General features: G+C 43.3%; 1 protein-coding gene across 5 annotated transcripts in view; it reads left to right on the forward strand.

The window, feature by feature from the left end:
- The window catches only part of NRF1 (nuclear respiratory factor 1), a 92,173-nt gene that overhangs the window by 47,164 nt on the left and 29,002 nt on the right, over positions 1 to 16,007 (forward strand). For 3 of the 5 annotated variants that reach the window (XM_067469364.1, XM_067469367.1, XM_067469365.1), the window contains exons 9-10: positions 4,077 to 4,234; positions 9,440 to 9,582. In XM_067469364.1, coding sequence (XP_067325465.1) covers positions 4,077 to 4,234; positions 9,440 to 9,582 — 301 coding nt within the window. The remainder of the gene's footprint in view (positions 1 to 4,076; positions 4,235 to 9,439; positions 9,583 to 16,007) is intronic. The other 2 variants (XM_067469366.1, XM_067469368.1) reach the window with 1 other exon arrangement.

Consider the following 16,007-nt stretch of genomic DNA (forward strand, 5'->3'; position numbering starts at 1 on the left):
TAATATTACATTTATTATTTTATTCTATTTATTATTATGATTCCATTTATTGTTTTACATTATTATTGTTAATATATTTATTATTTCACTTTATTATTATTTAATTTATTATTTTACTTTATTATTGTCATTGTTACATTTATTATTTCACTCTTATTGTTATTATTGCATTTATTATTTTACGCTATTCTTAGATTTGTTGTTTTATTCTACTTATTATGATTCCATTTATTATTTTACTCTATTATTGTTATCATTACATTTATTATTTTACTGTTTTATTATTAAATTTATTATTTTACTCTATTATTGTTATTGTTACATTTATTATTTTACTGTATTATTACTGTTATTATTACATTTCCATTATTTTACTCTATTACTATTATTATTGTTGTTATCACATTTATTATTTTACACTTCTTATTATTATTGGGAGGATATGTAAGCACATTTACATTGAAAGAGGTTCGAATAATGGTTTAATCAGAGTTGGACAGTCCTATCTTTAATTTATATATTCTGAAACATTTAACCTTCTGATGCCTCAATTAATGTAATTTTACTGGTATCTATTTTTATTTTGAAATTGACCAGTAGCTGATGCATTTCCCACCCTCAGCTTCTACTTGAGTCAATATGTTTTCCCAGTTTTTTGTGGTAAAATTAGGTGCCTCAGCATACATTTGGGTCGGCTTATACTCAAGTATATATGGTAAATCCCATTCGAAGGGAAGATATGTGTATCTCCATTTGTTTTTTAAAATGCTGTATTAAAGTAAAGCAGGGCGATGGCCACACAAAGGGTGGTTTCTTTGCTCAGCCGCATAGATAGGCGCACGTCTCATGTTACGTTGCAGAGCCGCCTCCCCCAGCTTTGCAGCCTGCTGCAGATGGTTGCGTCTTGAGCACTTCGATAATCCCCAGCAAACGTGGCTGGTGGGATAATGTCACTTGTAGTCCATGCATCTATCTGGAGGCTGGCAGGTTAGGGAAGCCTGTTTTAGAGGTTAAGTCAAGCATGGGCAGTAGGCTGTTAGGAATGGTGGGAGTTGGAGTCCAAAACACTCGGAGGGATGAAGTTTGCCCATGCCTGCAGTAGGCCCTCCGCTTTCATGGAAGGTTATGGGCCCAGTGCAATCTTATAGTCTAGTGGATGCTGAGCATAGTATTAACAGCACTATGTAACACGTTTTTATTCCTGAGTTATAAACGTCATTTCCTAATTGCTTCTAGCGCAAAAACATGGAGAAAAATGTATTAAGCTGTAAAAGCTTTGTATTGTCGAAGGCTTTCATGGCTGGAATCACTAGGTTCTTGTGGGATTTTTTCGGGCTATAGGGCCATGTTCTAGAGCAGTGGTTCTCAACCTTCCTAATGCCGTGACCCCTTCATACAGTCCCTCATGTTGTGGTGACCCCCAACCATAATATTGTTTTAGTTGCTACTTCATAACAGTCATTTTACTACTGTTATAAATCATAATGTAAATATCTGATATGCAGGATGCATTTTCATTCACTGGACCAAACTGGGCACAAATACCAAATACACCCAAATGTGAATGCTAGTGGGGTTGGGGGAGGATTGATTTTGTAATTTGGGAGTTGTAGCTGCTGGGATTTATAATTCACTCATAATCAAAGAGCATTCTGAACTCCACCAGTGATGGATTTGAACCAAACTTGGCTCTCATGACCAATGGAAAACACTGGAAGGGTTTGATGGGCACTGAGCTTGAGTTTGGGAGTTGTAGTTCACCTATATCCAGAGAGCACTGTGGACTCATGCAATGGTGGATCTGGACCAAACTTGGCATGAATACTCAATATGCCCAAATGTGAACACTGGTGGAGTCTGGGGAAAATAGATCTTGATATTTGGGAGTTGTAGTTGCTGGGATTTATAGTTCATTACAATCAAAGAACATTCCGAACTCCACCAATGACAGAATTGGCTCAAACTTCCCACACGGAATCCCCATGACCATTAGAAAATACTGTGTTTTTTTATGGTCTTTGGCGACCCCTCTGACACCCCCTCACGACCCCCTCAGGGGTCCCGACCCCCAGGTTGAGAAACACTGTTCTAGAGGCATTTCTCCTGACGTTTCGCCTGCATCTATGGCAAGCATCCTCAGAGGTAGTGAGGTCTGTTGGAATTAGGACAATGGGTTGATATATCTGTGGAATGGCTGGGTTGGGGCAAGGAGCTCTTATCTCCTGGAGCTAGGTGTGAATGTTTCAACTGGCCACCTTCATTAGCATTTGAAGGCCTGGCTGAGCCTGGGAAAATATTCTGTTGAGAGGTGTTAAGATGTGCCTGGTTATTTCCTCTCTGCTGTTTTGCTGTTGTAATTTTAGAGTTTTTAAATACTGGTAGCCAGATTTTGTTCATTTTCATGGTTTCCTCCTTTCTGTTGAAATTGTCCACATGCTTCTTGTGGATTTCAATGGCTTCTCTGTGTAGTCTGACATGGTGGTTGTTGGTGTGGTCCAGCATTTCTGTGTTCTCAAATAATATGCTGTGTCCAGGCTGGTTTGTTTTTGCAGGAAGGACATCCTGCAGCAGCACCTTTTGCAATAGCTTTTCAATTAATATCTCTGGTCGATGTGAGTTTTTCGGGCTGTATGGCTCTGTTGCAGTAGTGATATCGAGCAAGAATTTAGGGGTCTTTGCCAGGAGGCAGAGACCAATCAGACTCATCAAAGAGTTCGTTGCCTGGGCCAGACAGAAAGAAGCACCCAATATTTTTCCCTGATTTTTTCCAACAAAAGGTCTCACCAAGTTGAAGAAAAGCCACCAAGTTGTTTTATTGCGATCCAGCTGGAAAGGATGTCGTACCGCAATCATTCGTCAAGCAGACATGCAAGCAGTACAATTTGGTACATTTTTATAGAAAAACAGAGCTGTCAAAGTTCAAATTTCCCGCCCCCCGCCCCTCAGCCGGCTTCTCTCTTATTGGTGGTTGTCATCAGCTGGAGAAGAGGCACGGCCCGCTTGGCTGTGCCCCAGCCAATCAGAAAGCCAGCACCGCTTCACGCTTTCGACCAATGGGAGCGGAGGAGGCGGTCCTTGGGAAGAACAATGAAGAGAATGTCCAGATGATTGAGTTAAAATGGCTCAATATATCCAAATGGCCGGCGATAATCCTAAGATTCCTCAAGCTGGCTGGGTATTGTCTGATGTGATGAAATATACAAAAGCAGTTGGCACAGCTGGCCAGCCTTGATGATAACTGATACAGGAGGTGAATGTTATCATTGCGGAGTTTCGGCCGAGGGGGTAAAAGACAATGTATGAGGCGGATTGGGACATCCAGGTCTTTTAATAATAATTTGTAAGGACTAGGGGTTCATTTATCATGCAGAATCTGTAGTAGTAGTAGTAGTTGTTGTTCAGACTAGGGGTGTATTCATCCTGCAAAATCTATTGTTGTTGTTGTTGTTTGGGCTAGGGGTATATTTACCTTGCGGAAACTATTGTTGTTGTTGTTGAGACTAGGGGTACATTTACCCAGTAGAATCTGTTGTTGTTGTTGTTTGGACTAGGGGTGCATTTACCTTGCAGAAACTGTTGTTATTGTTCGGACTAGAAGTGCATTTACTCTGCAGAAACTTATTATTATTATTATTAGTAATAATAATAATAGAGGTGCATTTATCCTGCAGAATCTGCTGCTGCTCTACTGCTGCTGTTGTTGTTGTTGTTAGGACTAGGGGTGCATTTACCCTGCAGAATCAGTTTCTATTATTATTCTATTTATTCATAAGGACTAGGGGTGCATTTCCCCTGCAGAATCGATGATGATAGTAATGATGATTATTAAGGGAAGGTCCAATAATAATTTGCCATTATTGCTTTTCATATGACTGTTGTATGGCTGAGTGTTTTGTATCGCTTGTCTGTATTGGTTTAATTTATTGCTGTATTTTTGTGGCATTGAGTCTTTGCCTTTTATGTCATGGGCTGCCCTGAGTCCCCTTGGGGAGATGGGGTGGGGTAGAAATAAAGTTTTACTTACATACATACATGCTTACTTACTAATTGCACAGCATTTGTCTTCTCCTTCTCAGGTAGAGCAGAACTGGGCAACACTGCAAGGAGGGGAGATGACCATCCAGACGACCCAGGCTTCTGAAGCCACGCAGGCAGTGGCCTCCCTGGCAGAGGCGGCCGTGGCGGCGTCCCAGGAAATGCAGCAAGGGGCAACGGTCACAATGGCGCTCAACAGGTATGGAGGGGAAACAGAGCTTGAAGGAGAGGGAGGGCCATCTTTGTGCCAACTTATTTCTGGATTATTTCTATGCTTCTTGGTTCTGCTGTGGTGAGCAATTCCTTGCTATTGAGAGTTATGGTCAGCCCTCCTCATGTGCTGGATGAGAGGCACAGGACACCCACAAACGTGAGGAAACCAGGAGTAGAATCATAAAATCATGGAGTGGCCCAAGGGCCATCCAGCCCCCTTCTGTCGGTAAAAGCCCTCCCAACAGATGGTCATCTAGTTTCTGCTTAAAACCCTCCAGAGAAAGAGATGGCACTAACTCGGGCAGCTTACATGAGGCCAAGCTCCACAACACAGTACAATGCTAATAACAACATACAACAACAATAAAAAAAAATACAAGAAACAATATAAAAAGCACATAAACAATATAAAATCACAATTAAACACAGAAAATATATCACAGTGGGCAGGGCCAGTAGCAAGTATTAAAAAGTTTAAAACACTGGTTGAGAAGGCAATGTAATGTATCTGGACACGGGATCAGAAGGACGGAAGTAGGGATTAATTGCACTAGGAGGTAAAAATAAAGTGCTTCCGAGGGCATATTTTTGCAAGGTTTGATCAGGTCAGACAGCATATTCTGCTGCCAAACAGCTTTGACCTCAGGATGTTCTTCCTAATGTGTTGTCAAAGGCTTTCATGGCTGGAATTAATGGCTTGCTGTGGGTTTTTCGGGCTGTAAGGTCATGTTTCAGCAGCATTCTCTCCTGACGCTTCACCTGCATCTATGGCTAATGACATCTTCATAGGTTCTATTGGCAGTGGAACAAGTGGAGTGTATATATATTCCTGTGGAATCATGTCCGGGGAGAGAAAGAACATATTCAGAGTTAAAAACTACCAAATGTCTAGAGCAGTGGTTCTCAACCTTTCTAACAAAGTGACCCCGAAATATGCTTCCTCGTGTTGTGGTGACCCACAACCATAAAATTATTTTTGGCCTTGCGCGAAGGGACCCTCGCCCCTGCCAGCCGGCAGGAGCGCGATGGAGGCGAGGGAGGCCTCGCGCAAGGTGGAGGAGCTGACCTGGAAAATCTGGCTGTTTCCCTGGCACATGGCCGGCAGCCATTTTGAGGAGGTGGGGGGGGGCAACCGAGGCACCTTTGTGACCCCCGAAAAATGGCCCAGTGACCCCCCTGGGGGTCGTGACCCCCAGGTTGAGAACCAGTGGTCTAGAGTAAAGAGTCCTGCCTAGAAATATCTAGGTCTTCCAGCTTGACGCTGTGGTCAGCTTCTAACTAAGTTTAAGCCTTAGATTCGCTGTGATGGACAACATAGTGATTCCTGAAGATAACATATTGATCAGATTCCTGAGTCAACAAATCCACAAAAGTTAAACCCGCAAAAGTGGAGGGCTTTGCTTTTTTCTTGCATGGCAGAAAGGGGTTGGACCGGATGGCCTCTGGGGTCTCTCTTCTACTTCCAGCATTCTAAGGACGGGGGGGGGGGGGGGGAGGCCCTAAAATGCAACACAATGGCAGTAGTGTCCCTTGCCTCTCCTTGTCCTAAAGGCAAGGAAGCAAGATGGGTGAGGCTGGAACAAGGCAAATTGTTCCCTATGGCAAGAGCATAGATTGGATAACAGGCATGTGCAAAATTTGACCCTGCAGGTGTTTTGGACTTGAACTCCCACCATTCCTAACAACCTCAGGCCCTTTCCTTTTCAAGCATGGGAAAAGGAAAGGTCCTGAGGCTGTCAGGAATGGTGGGAGTTGAAGTCCAAAACACCTGCAGGGCCCAAGTTTTCCCATGCTTGACTCAGCACAAGCAGTTGCACATCAGCTCTGCACAAATCACTGGGTGCCATCATTGTGTGGCTCGGATTCCTATCTATGTGGCAATGCCCTCTTTTTGCCACATGCATGCTCTGGTCGCGGATTATGATATGACTGCCCCCCCCCCTTTGCATAACAATATCAAGTAGCAATATTCTCTTGCTCTGCTATGAAACTGACCCTCTCGATCAGCTCTTAAGCTGCAACCGCCGTGGAGCGACTCTGTTTTGCAGATTGGGGGAGGAAAAGGCAGCTCCATTTCTAGGCTCGTTCTGATGCTTGCGGATTAATGGGGTCCCTGGAGGTGTGGTTAATAAGGCTTTGAGCACCTGGACCCCCTTGAGGGTGCATTAAGAGAGAAAGAGAGAGAGGCTACCTGTGGACAGGTGCAAGGAAGCTGGGAAGGGAGCGTATCTGCAGAGACAGAGAGGGAGGCTCTTCTGTCCAGGCTTTGTGCAGCAGGCTGCATTTGCAGATACACACAGAAATATCACTGCAATCCATCATTAGAACATCAAAATGAAAGAACAACTATTGTTTGTGTTAGTAGTAGTAATTGTTAGCATGCAGTCCACCCACTGTATCCACAGATCCAACCTCCATTGTTTACAGAATTTTTATTTTAAAGGTCCCAAAAGCTTTTGGAAAGACATGACTTTTTAGAGACCATAACCTTTTAGGAAACCAGAAATCTCCATAGCCTTCACCCTATACGGCTCCGGTCCAGCGTACCTGTCCAAACGTATGTCCTTCTACGTCCCACCTCAGAGTTTAAGATCTTCTGGGGAGGCCCTGCTTTCGACCCTGCCTCTGTCTCAAACACACTTGGCAGGGATGAGGGATAGGGCCTTCTCGGTGGTGGCCCCCCGCCTGTAGAATTCACTCCTTGGGGAAATTAGGTCCCTCCTCACCTTTAGGAAAAAAATTAAAAACATGGATGTGGGACCAGGCCTTCGAGTAATTAAGCGGACAGTGACAATAACAATGTTGACAATGGTTTGGAAATGGATTATGGATAAGTTTTGATGGAGCATCCAACCACAGTTTTCGGCAAATAATGGCTCACCAGAGTGGTAATTCTTAGTAGATTTTAATTGTATTGTTTTAATATTTTAACTAATTCTAATTATTATTTTTTACTATGTATATGTTGAGGCATCGAATTGCTGCCAATTGGTCCCCTCCAGTCCCCTCCAGGGGGTTGAGAAGGGTGGGGTACAAATATTCGAAATTAATTAATTAATTAACTAATTAATAATATTTGGAATAATCCTAACCCTTTTGTAAAGTATGATCTCCCTGAGAAGAGTTAAATACTTGTTTGAGTGTATCATCTTCTTAATGGTAGATATCTACTAGTATCCATACAAGTCAAATCAGGCTTCTCAGTTGTTAGAGTGATATACCTGGTTATCTCTCAGAGCTTTTAGGAACAAAGACATGTCAATGCACAAATATATATAGCAGATCTTCAGAAGTGTTATTTCAGTCGCCCAAAAAATACCTAAAATGTAAAGGTTTTCCCTGACATTAAGTCTAGTTGTGTCCGACTCTGGGGCTTGGAGCTCATCTCCATTTCTAAGTCGAAGAACCAGCTTTGTCCATAGACACTTTCTAGGTTATGTTGCTGACATGACTGCATGGAACGCTGTTATCTTCCCGCCGGAGCGGTACCTATTGATTTACTCACATTAGCATGTTTTCGAACTGCTAGGTTGGTAGAAGCAGAGTCTCACAGCGGGAGCTTACCCTGCTCCCCAGATTTGAACCGCCAACCTTTTGGTCAGCAGTTTAAACCACTTGGTCATCAGGGGGCCCTAAAAAAACTACTCTTTCATAAAATATATTGCTTAAATCATGCTCTCAAGAGAAAAAAATAGGTAGTCTTGGTTAAAAGTAACAGTTGATTTACTTACAAACTTCATGTATTCAGCATACAGGTCCATTTCTTATTGGTTGAGAGTTTAAACAGTAAATTCTCTAAGGCATTCGGTTTCAGTCTCTTCTCTGTTGCATACAGACTAACACTCTCTTCAGTCTAATATAGGGGTCCTCAAACTAAGGCCCGGGGGCCGAATACGGCCCTCCAAGGTCATTTACCCGGCCCTCGCTCAAAGTCAACCTAAGTCTGAAATGACTTGAAAGCACACAACAACAACAACAATAACAGCAATCCTATCTCATCAGCCAAAAGCAGGACCACATTTTCCATTGAAATACTAATATTTGTAAAAATTGTTCTTCATTTTCATTTTGTATTGTTTTTAAGTATTTTTTGCACGACAAATAAGATATGTGCACTGTGCATAGGAATTCATTCTTCTTTTTTTTTCAAATTATAATCTGGCCCTCCAACAGTTTGAGGGACTGTGACCTGGCCCTCTGTTTAAAAAGTTTGAGGACCCCTGGTCTAATACATTACTGAACATTGACTCAATGCAGACTGATTACACACTGCAGCCTACTGACACTACTGACTTCTAAATGGTGCGGTACTGCTTCCAGTGCAAACACTGACTTTTAAAATGGAGTCTCAGTCTGAATAGTCCCAGATCTGGTCACATGATCTGCAGTCCCTCCCACAACCTCAAACAACATAGAGTTAAGGAAAACCACATATCAAAATATACATACAATATAGTAAGCAATCTGGATGTGTGTGTGTGTGTGTGTGTGTGTGTGTATAATAACAAATAACTAATATAGGAGGCTTGTAGAAGGTTGCTATTTCCAACCAAACCAAACCTTATTTTTTCCATTTTAAAGGAGGGATGCCATTTTAATGCACCACTACATATAACCCTTTGCAACACAATGTTTGTTTCAGGGATATAGATGTCATTTCCTAATTGGTTGCATCATAAAAACATAGGAAAAGTTTATCAAACTGCTCAATGTGTGTGTGTTTATATGATATACTATATCATGCCTCATAAATAAAGTATAAATAAAGATTATTATTATTATTATTATTATTATTATTATTATTATTATTATTATTATTTTAACTGGCTTGACTCCTTGTGTTATATTATGTTTATTTAGTTTATTCTTTGTTAATGTTGGTTGTTTATAAGTTAAATTTATTTTATTTTATTTCATGTTTCGTCTTGATTATTGTTTGATTGTTTGGCACTGAATGTCTGCCTTTTTTGTTATACTTTGGAAACCGCCCAGAGTCCCTTAATGGAGAGAGAGCGGATTATAAAGTGTTGTTATTGTTGTTGTTATGACTGTAACCTATATTTGGGAATGATTTTTGAAGCCGGTATTCGTATGATGTACTTCTGCTTTTGCCTTTTATGTATACCATTGAATATGTGCGTATGTTCGCCTTTTTGACAAGCCCCTTCCTCTTCTTCCTTGTGTCTCACAGTGAAGCTGCCGCCCACGCCGTGGCCACTCTGGCGGAAGCCACCCTTCAAGGCGGAGGCCAGATCGTCTTGTCCGGCGAGACCGCAGCAGCCGTCGGCGCGCTCACCGGGGTCCAAGATGCGAACGGTAGGCAGACACAGATAGGTAATTTCATTTCTTGAATTTCCTGTTTACATAAGCCTTTTTGGGAGCCTGGCAAGCAGTTCACAGGGAGAGAAAGGATTCTCCAACTTGAGCAGTTAAGGTCAGGCATGGGCCAGCTTCGGCCCTCCCTCCCTCCCTTCACGTGTTTTGGAGATCAATTCCCACAATTTATTTATTTATTTGCCATATTTATATTCCGCCCTTATTTACTTATTAACTTTATTTGTACCCCGCTACCATCTCCCCAAGGGACCCGGTGCAGCTTACATGAGGCTGAGCCCAAACACAACAATACAAGCAATAAAACATCAGTACAAGCAATTAAAAAACATAGACAATAAAATATACAACATTATCAAAAAAGCAACACATAATTAAAACAGTGGGAAGGCCAAATGTAGAGTTAAAATTGGAAATAATGCTGAGCCATGAACGAAAGGTGAGACTGGTGTTTGTGGGGCATACAAGCAGACTCGGGGAAATGTGAAGTGCGTTGGAGGACAAAATGCTATGGGATCATTATTCCGGGAAGGCACACTGGAACAGCCACGTCTTCAAGCTCCTCCTAAAGACTGCCAGAGTTGGGGCCTGTCTGATATCTTTAGGGAGTTCATATACAGAGATGCGATCACGTAGGTAGGCGGGTCCCAAACCATTCAGGGCTTTATAGGTAAGCACCTGAACCTTGAATTGGGTCCGGTAGAGAACTTAGGGCGGATTGCAGAACACATATATGACAAACATTCAATGGCAATTATACAGTGACAAGACATGCAAAAGATAGAGGTATATAACTTTTCCCATCTTTCGGCATCTTTGGAGGCTGTGCTTAGTTCTAGCCACAGTGGGTGCTGTCTCTCCATCTCCTTGCCAAAGGGTTTTCTTTGTAAACTTCCTCCTTTTTTTGATCGAAACGCCGTGCCTAAATACCTCCCCTTTTAACGCGGTCCCTATTTATCTACTCACATTTGTTTTTGTACTGCAAGGTAGGCAGAAGCTGGGCTAAAGGTCAGACGGTCACTCTGATCCAAGCTTCAGACTATCAACCTTCTGGTTGGCAAGATTTATTGCTGCTTGGTGATTAGCCTGCTGTGCTAAAGCCCGGTCTAGTAAGCTGTTAGGAATTGTGGGAGTTGAAGTCCAAAACAACTGGAGGGAGGGCTGAATTAGAGCCATGCCTGCTGTAGCAGAAGGGAACTTCTTCCACGGAGGCCTTGGGGCATCTACAAACTAGACTCTGTGGCAGGCCTCCCTTAAGAAAGACTTCCACGAGAGCCAGGATCAAGAAGGTCTTGTTGGTCCAAGCAGCCTGAGGTTCATTGATCTATTCTTATAGGAAAAGGAGGTACATTGGATATTGAGCGCCATTGAGAGCTGTATTGGGAACAGATGCAATTTGTTGTGCTGGCTAAACCGCCCTGACTCCCATCATTGAGATAGGGTGGGTTATAAATAAAGTTGTTGTTGTTAGTATTATTATTTGGTACACAACAAGACTAGTAGACAGCAAACAAGATCACTCTGCTGGCTTTTGTATTGGATCACACGTCAGACACTTCCCAAGTGTCTCGAGCTGTGTGATGTTTTGGCGAATAGTGTGTGCAGATTCGAGGAGGGTGGCCTTTTGCAGCTGACAGGTGGTGATTTTGTCAGCACCGATTGTTATTAAGTGCAGGCCAAGGTCTTTAGGCACTGCACCCAGTATACCGATCACCACTGGGACCACCTTGACTGGCTTGTACCAGAATCTTTGCTGTTGTATCGTGGTGATGATGATAATGGTGACGACATCATCGACGACCTTTATTTATTTATTTATTTATTTATTGCACTTATTAACCGCCGCTCTCAGCCCTAGGGTGACTCGTGGCGGTGTACAGTACATAAAAGACACTTTACAGAGAAATCAGGACAGCAAACTAACATCACTAATACACAACATCTAAATTACACTAAAATAATCCGCTCCGTCATATCGTGGAATCATAATCAATCTCGTAGTCGTAATTCATTCCGGTTGTCATTTCCAGTAACATAGCACTCAGTTGAATGCCTGCTCGAAGAGCCACGTCTTCAGGCCCTTACGAAAGGCCATGAGGGAGGGCGCCTGTCTGATGTCAGCAGGGAGGGAGTTCCACAGCCGGGGGGCCACCACCGAGAAGGCCCTATCTCTCGTCCCCGCCAGACGTGCCTGTGAGGCAGGCGGGATCGAGAGAAGGGCCTCCCCAGATGATCTCAAGGTCCTCGTGGGCTCATAGGCCGAGATGCGGTCCGCAAGGTATTTTGGGCCCTACATTGCTGGATCCAGATTATCCAAAAGGCTATATCTATGTGACTGAGTTTCAAGGGTTTCCTTTCTGGGCTCTTCTACACAGCCCTATAACCCAGAATATCTGCTTTGTACTGTACTGTACTGCGACCGTACCTTGGGAAGTCTGACTTGGCCACGGTAGTCCACGCTCTGGTTACATCCCGCCTTGACTACTGCAACGCTCTCTACGTGGGGTTGCCTTTGAAGACGGCTCGGAAGCTCCAACTAGTCCAACGGGTGGCAGCAATGGTATTAACAGGAGCAGGGCGCAGGGAGCATACAACTCCTCTGCTGTACCAGCTCCACTGGCTACCGATTAGCTACCGAGCCCAATTCAAAGTGCTGGCTTTGACCTTTAAAGCCCTAAACGGTTCTGGCCCTACATACCTATCCGAACGTATCTCGGCCTATCAGCCCACCAGGACCCTGAGATCTTCAGGAGAAGCCCTTCTCTCCATCCAGCCTGCTTCACAAGTGCGGCTTGCGGGAACGAGAGATAGGGCCTTTTCTGTGGTGGCCCCCCGGCTTTGGAATGCCCTCCCTACTGAAATAAGATCAGCCACCTTGCTAATGGCATTTCGGAAAAAACTGAAAACTTGGATGTTCGAGCAAGTTTTCGGCTAATTCCGATGTGATGATGTTTTGATCATGGACTAGCAATCAAGGATAACGAATTGGATTACGACTTTAACTATGAGATGTTCCGGTCTGTATTGGTGGCCCAATACTATGTATGTATATGTATGTATTTTATATTTTATTCTATATTTTTAAAGTGAATATTGTATTTTAAATATGTTGTAAAGCGCAATGAGTCGCCGTACAGGCTGAGATATTAGCGGTATACAAGTGTACCAAATAAATAAAAATAAATAAATACTGGGTTATCTGAGTCCACAGTGCCATATAATCTGGTTCAATGTAGATTTTATATAGCTGTGTGGAAGGAGCCTTAGTCTCATCATAACAGGCCTATCTGATGATGCCTTGGGAGAGGGCCTTCTCAGTGGCCACTCCTTGGCTGTGAAACTCACTCCCACCAAAGGTTTACCTGCCCCCTTCCTGCTGTCTTTCCTTTTTATATATAATTAGCTGTCCCCGGCCACGCTTTGCTGTGGCTCAGTCTTCGTATATGTGTTTTGTGTGTGTATGTATGCGTATATTTGTGTGTATGTGTGTTTGCATGTAATGTAATTTTTGTTTTTTTGGCTTCTTAAGTCTTATTATTATTACATTTATTATTTTACTCTATTATTGTTACTATTGCATGTATTATTTTACTCTATTATTACTGTTATTATTACATTTCCACTATTTTACTTTATTATTATTATTATTATTATTATTATTACTGCTACTACTACTACTAACTGTTACCTGCCACGCATTGCTGTGGCTCAGTCTGTGTATATGTGTTTTGTGTGTGTATATGTATGTGTATATATTTGTGTATATGTGTATATGTGTGTTTTTGTGTATATATGTGGTTTTGCGCATGCGTTGTAATGTAATTTTTGGGGTTATTTTGCTTTTAAAGTCTCTTCTGCTGTGTTTTTCAGTATTTTTATGAGTGATGGTCACTTGTTAGCCTGAGAGGTGTATTGTGTCCAAATGTGGTGTCAATTTGTCCAGTGGTTTTTGAGTTATGTTAATCCCACAAACAAACATTACATGTTTATTTATATAGATGACTATCCGTCCCTTGCCACGCGTTGCTGTGGCCCAGTTTGTGTATATGTGTTTTGTGTTTGTATAGATGTGTGCATATATTTGTGTATATGTGTGTTTGCGTATATATGTGTGGTTTTGTGCATGCGTTGTAATGTATTTTTATTTTTTGGCTCTTTAAGTCCCTTCCGTTGTGTTTTTCTGTGTTTTTGTGAGTGATGGTCACTTGTTGGCCTTATATTGTGTCCAAATTTGGTGTCAATTCATCCAGTGGTTTTTGACTTAGATGACTATAGATGATGATAGTGGTGGTGGTGGTGGTGGTGGTTTATTTCTTACCTGCCTCTCCTCATAGCAGGCCTTTGTCTCTTAACTCTTAACTCATTAGGGCAGAAGAGCCTTTCAGTGTGATTCTTCTCTTTTGTGCAAGACGTATTTTAAACTATTTCAGCTTTTCAAAAAAATATAATTGTTGATTTAGTTGCTTTTTAAACTTTAGTATTATTGAGATTTTTAACTGACAGTTCTATTTAACAGTGTTTGACTAATATTTGATCAAGTCAGTGGGGATGTAGTGATTTGTGCATTGACACGAAGGCGCACAACAGTCAATCAAATCTTTCTTTCCGGTGCCTTGACTTCAGACTCAAAGTGAATTAGGTAGACTTGCAGGCATGGGCGAACTTGGGCCCTGCAGGTGTTTTGGACTTCAACTCCCACCATTCCTAACAGCCTACCGGCTGTTAGGAATGGTGGGAGTTGAAGTCCAAAACACCTGCAGGGTCCAAGTTGGCCCATGCCTGCGGTCAGAGCGTTAACGCCCCTGTCAAATGAGATCATGGTGAATCATCTGCCCTGGCGCTCCTCTTGGCTGTTCCTCTGACTGCCTTTTTTGCGATCCGGTGCCAAAAGGCGACTTTGTCTGTCCAGGAACAGCACTTTTATCGTTTGACTTCTGTCGGCATTAGAGCTGCCTTCCTCTCGCTAAGCTGTGGAAGCGTTCTTGAAAGTGCACTGCCATTTTTAGCGTTCTTACGTAACGGGCGGATCTTCTTGCTCTTTGGAGGCACGTCAAGAGACTTGGGAGAGCGCGGCCGTATTATCCTTCCTGACCTCCACCAGCCCGACCGAGAGGCATTGCACGCTGCTGGACAACCCTGCATCGGTTGCAGTTTCTAAATTACTATTTTGGGGCGAGGCGTTTGCCCTCCGCAGCCACCCAGACCCCCCCCCCCCCCCCAAGCTTGCAAGAAAGGATTTGCTTGGTTATGCACAGCTTTGCAGCCTAGCCACTCAAGGAGGCCTTGGGAGTGAGGCTCAGCATAGAAGATTAAGGGGGAAAGGATGCAGTTGGTCCCATTGGATGCAAAATAGACTGATGGGAGGTGGCAGAGTCTTAGCAGGCCATGGAATTAGCCAGCTAATTCATTCTGCCCTAGATATAAACAAATGGGCTTGTTAGCCATCCATCCACCCATGCAGTGGTTCTCAACCTGGGGTCCCCAGATGTTTTTGGCATTCAACTCCCAGAAATCCTAACAGCTAGTAAACTGGGTGGGATTTCTGGGAGTTGTAGGCCAAAAACATCTGGGGACCCCAGGTTGAGAACCACTGCGCAGCCTTCTCATCTTAGAATCATAGCATTAGCTATTGTGGTTGGAAGAGATCACAGGGTCCATCCAGTCCAGCCCGGTTTATGCCAGGCAGGAAAACACAAGCAAAGCATTCCCAACAGACGGCCATCCAGCCTCAGCTTCAAAACCTCCAGAGAAGGAAACTAATCGGACTCCTAGGCAGTAGCATTACACTGTCAATCAGCTCTTGGCAGGGGGTTGGACTGGATGGCCCATGAAGTCTCTTCCAACTCTGTGATTCTTACCATCAGAACATTCTTTCCAATGTTTAGGTGTTTAGGTTTGGAATCCCCTTTCCTGCCATTTGAATCTGTGGCTCCCTTGTAATAACATACAATATTCCTTAGGCAATCCCTCGTAGTCTGAGAATGATGGTCCCCCAAGTCAGTGTTCTGTGGTGGGTCTTGATCTGCATCTTCTCCCGCATTGAGGGCATTGATTTCCAGGTGGAAGGCGGTCCCGGTCAGGGTTGGCTTGACGCACCTTTCTCTTGGCACGTTACTCTCTTACGCCCTCCATTCGTTCCTCTTCAAATTCTGCAGCACTGCTGGTCACAGCTGACCTCCAGCTGGAGCGCTCAAGGGCCAGAGCTTCCCAGTTCTCGGTGTTTATGCCAGAGTTTTTAAGGTTGGCTTTAAGCCCATTTTTAAATCTCTTTTCCTGTCCACCAACGTTCCGTTTTCCATTCTTGAGTTCGGAATAGAGCAACTGCTTTGGGAGACAGTGGTCGGGCATCCGGACAACGTGGCCGGTCCAGCAGAGTTGATGGCAGAGGACCATTGCTTCAATGCTGGTGGTCTTTGCTTCTTCCA

This window comes from Anolis sagrei, chromosome 5, assembly GCF_037176765.1.
Source record: "Anolis sagrei isolate rAnoSag1 chromosome 5, rAnoSag1.mat, whole genome shotgun sequence".
Classification (NCBI taxonomy): domain Eukaryota; kingdom Metazoa; phylum Chordata; class Lepidosauria; order Squamata; family Dactyloidae; genus Anolis; species Anolis sagrei.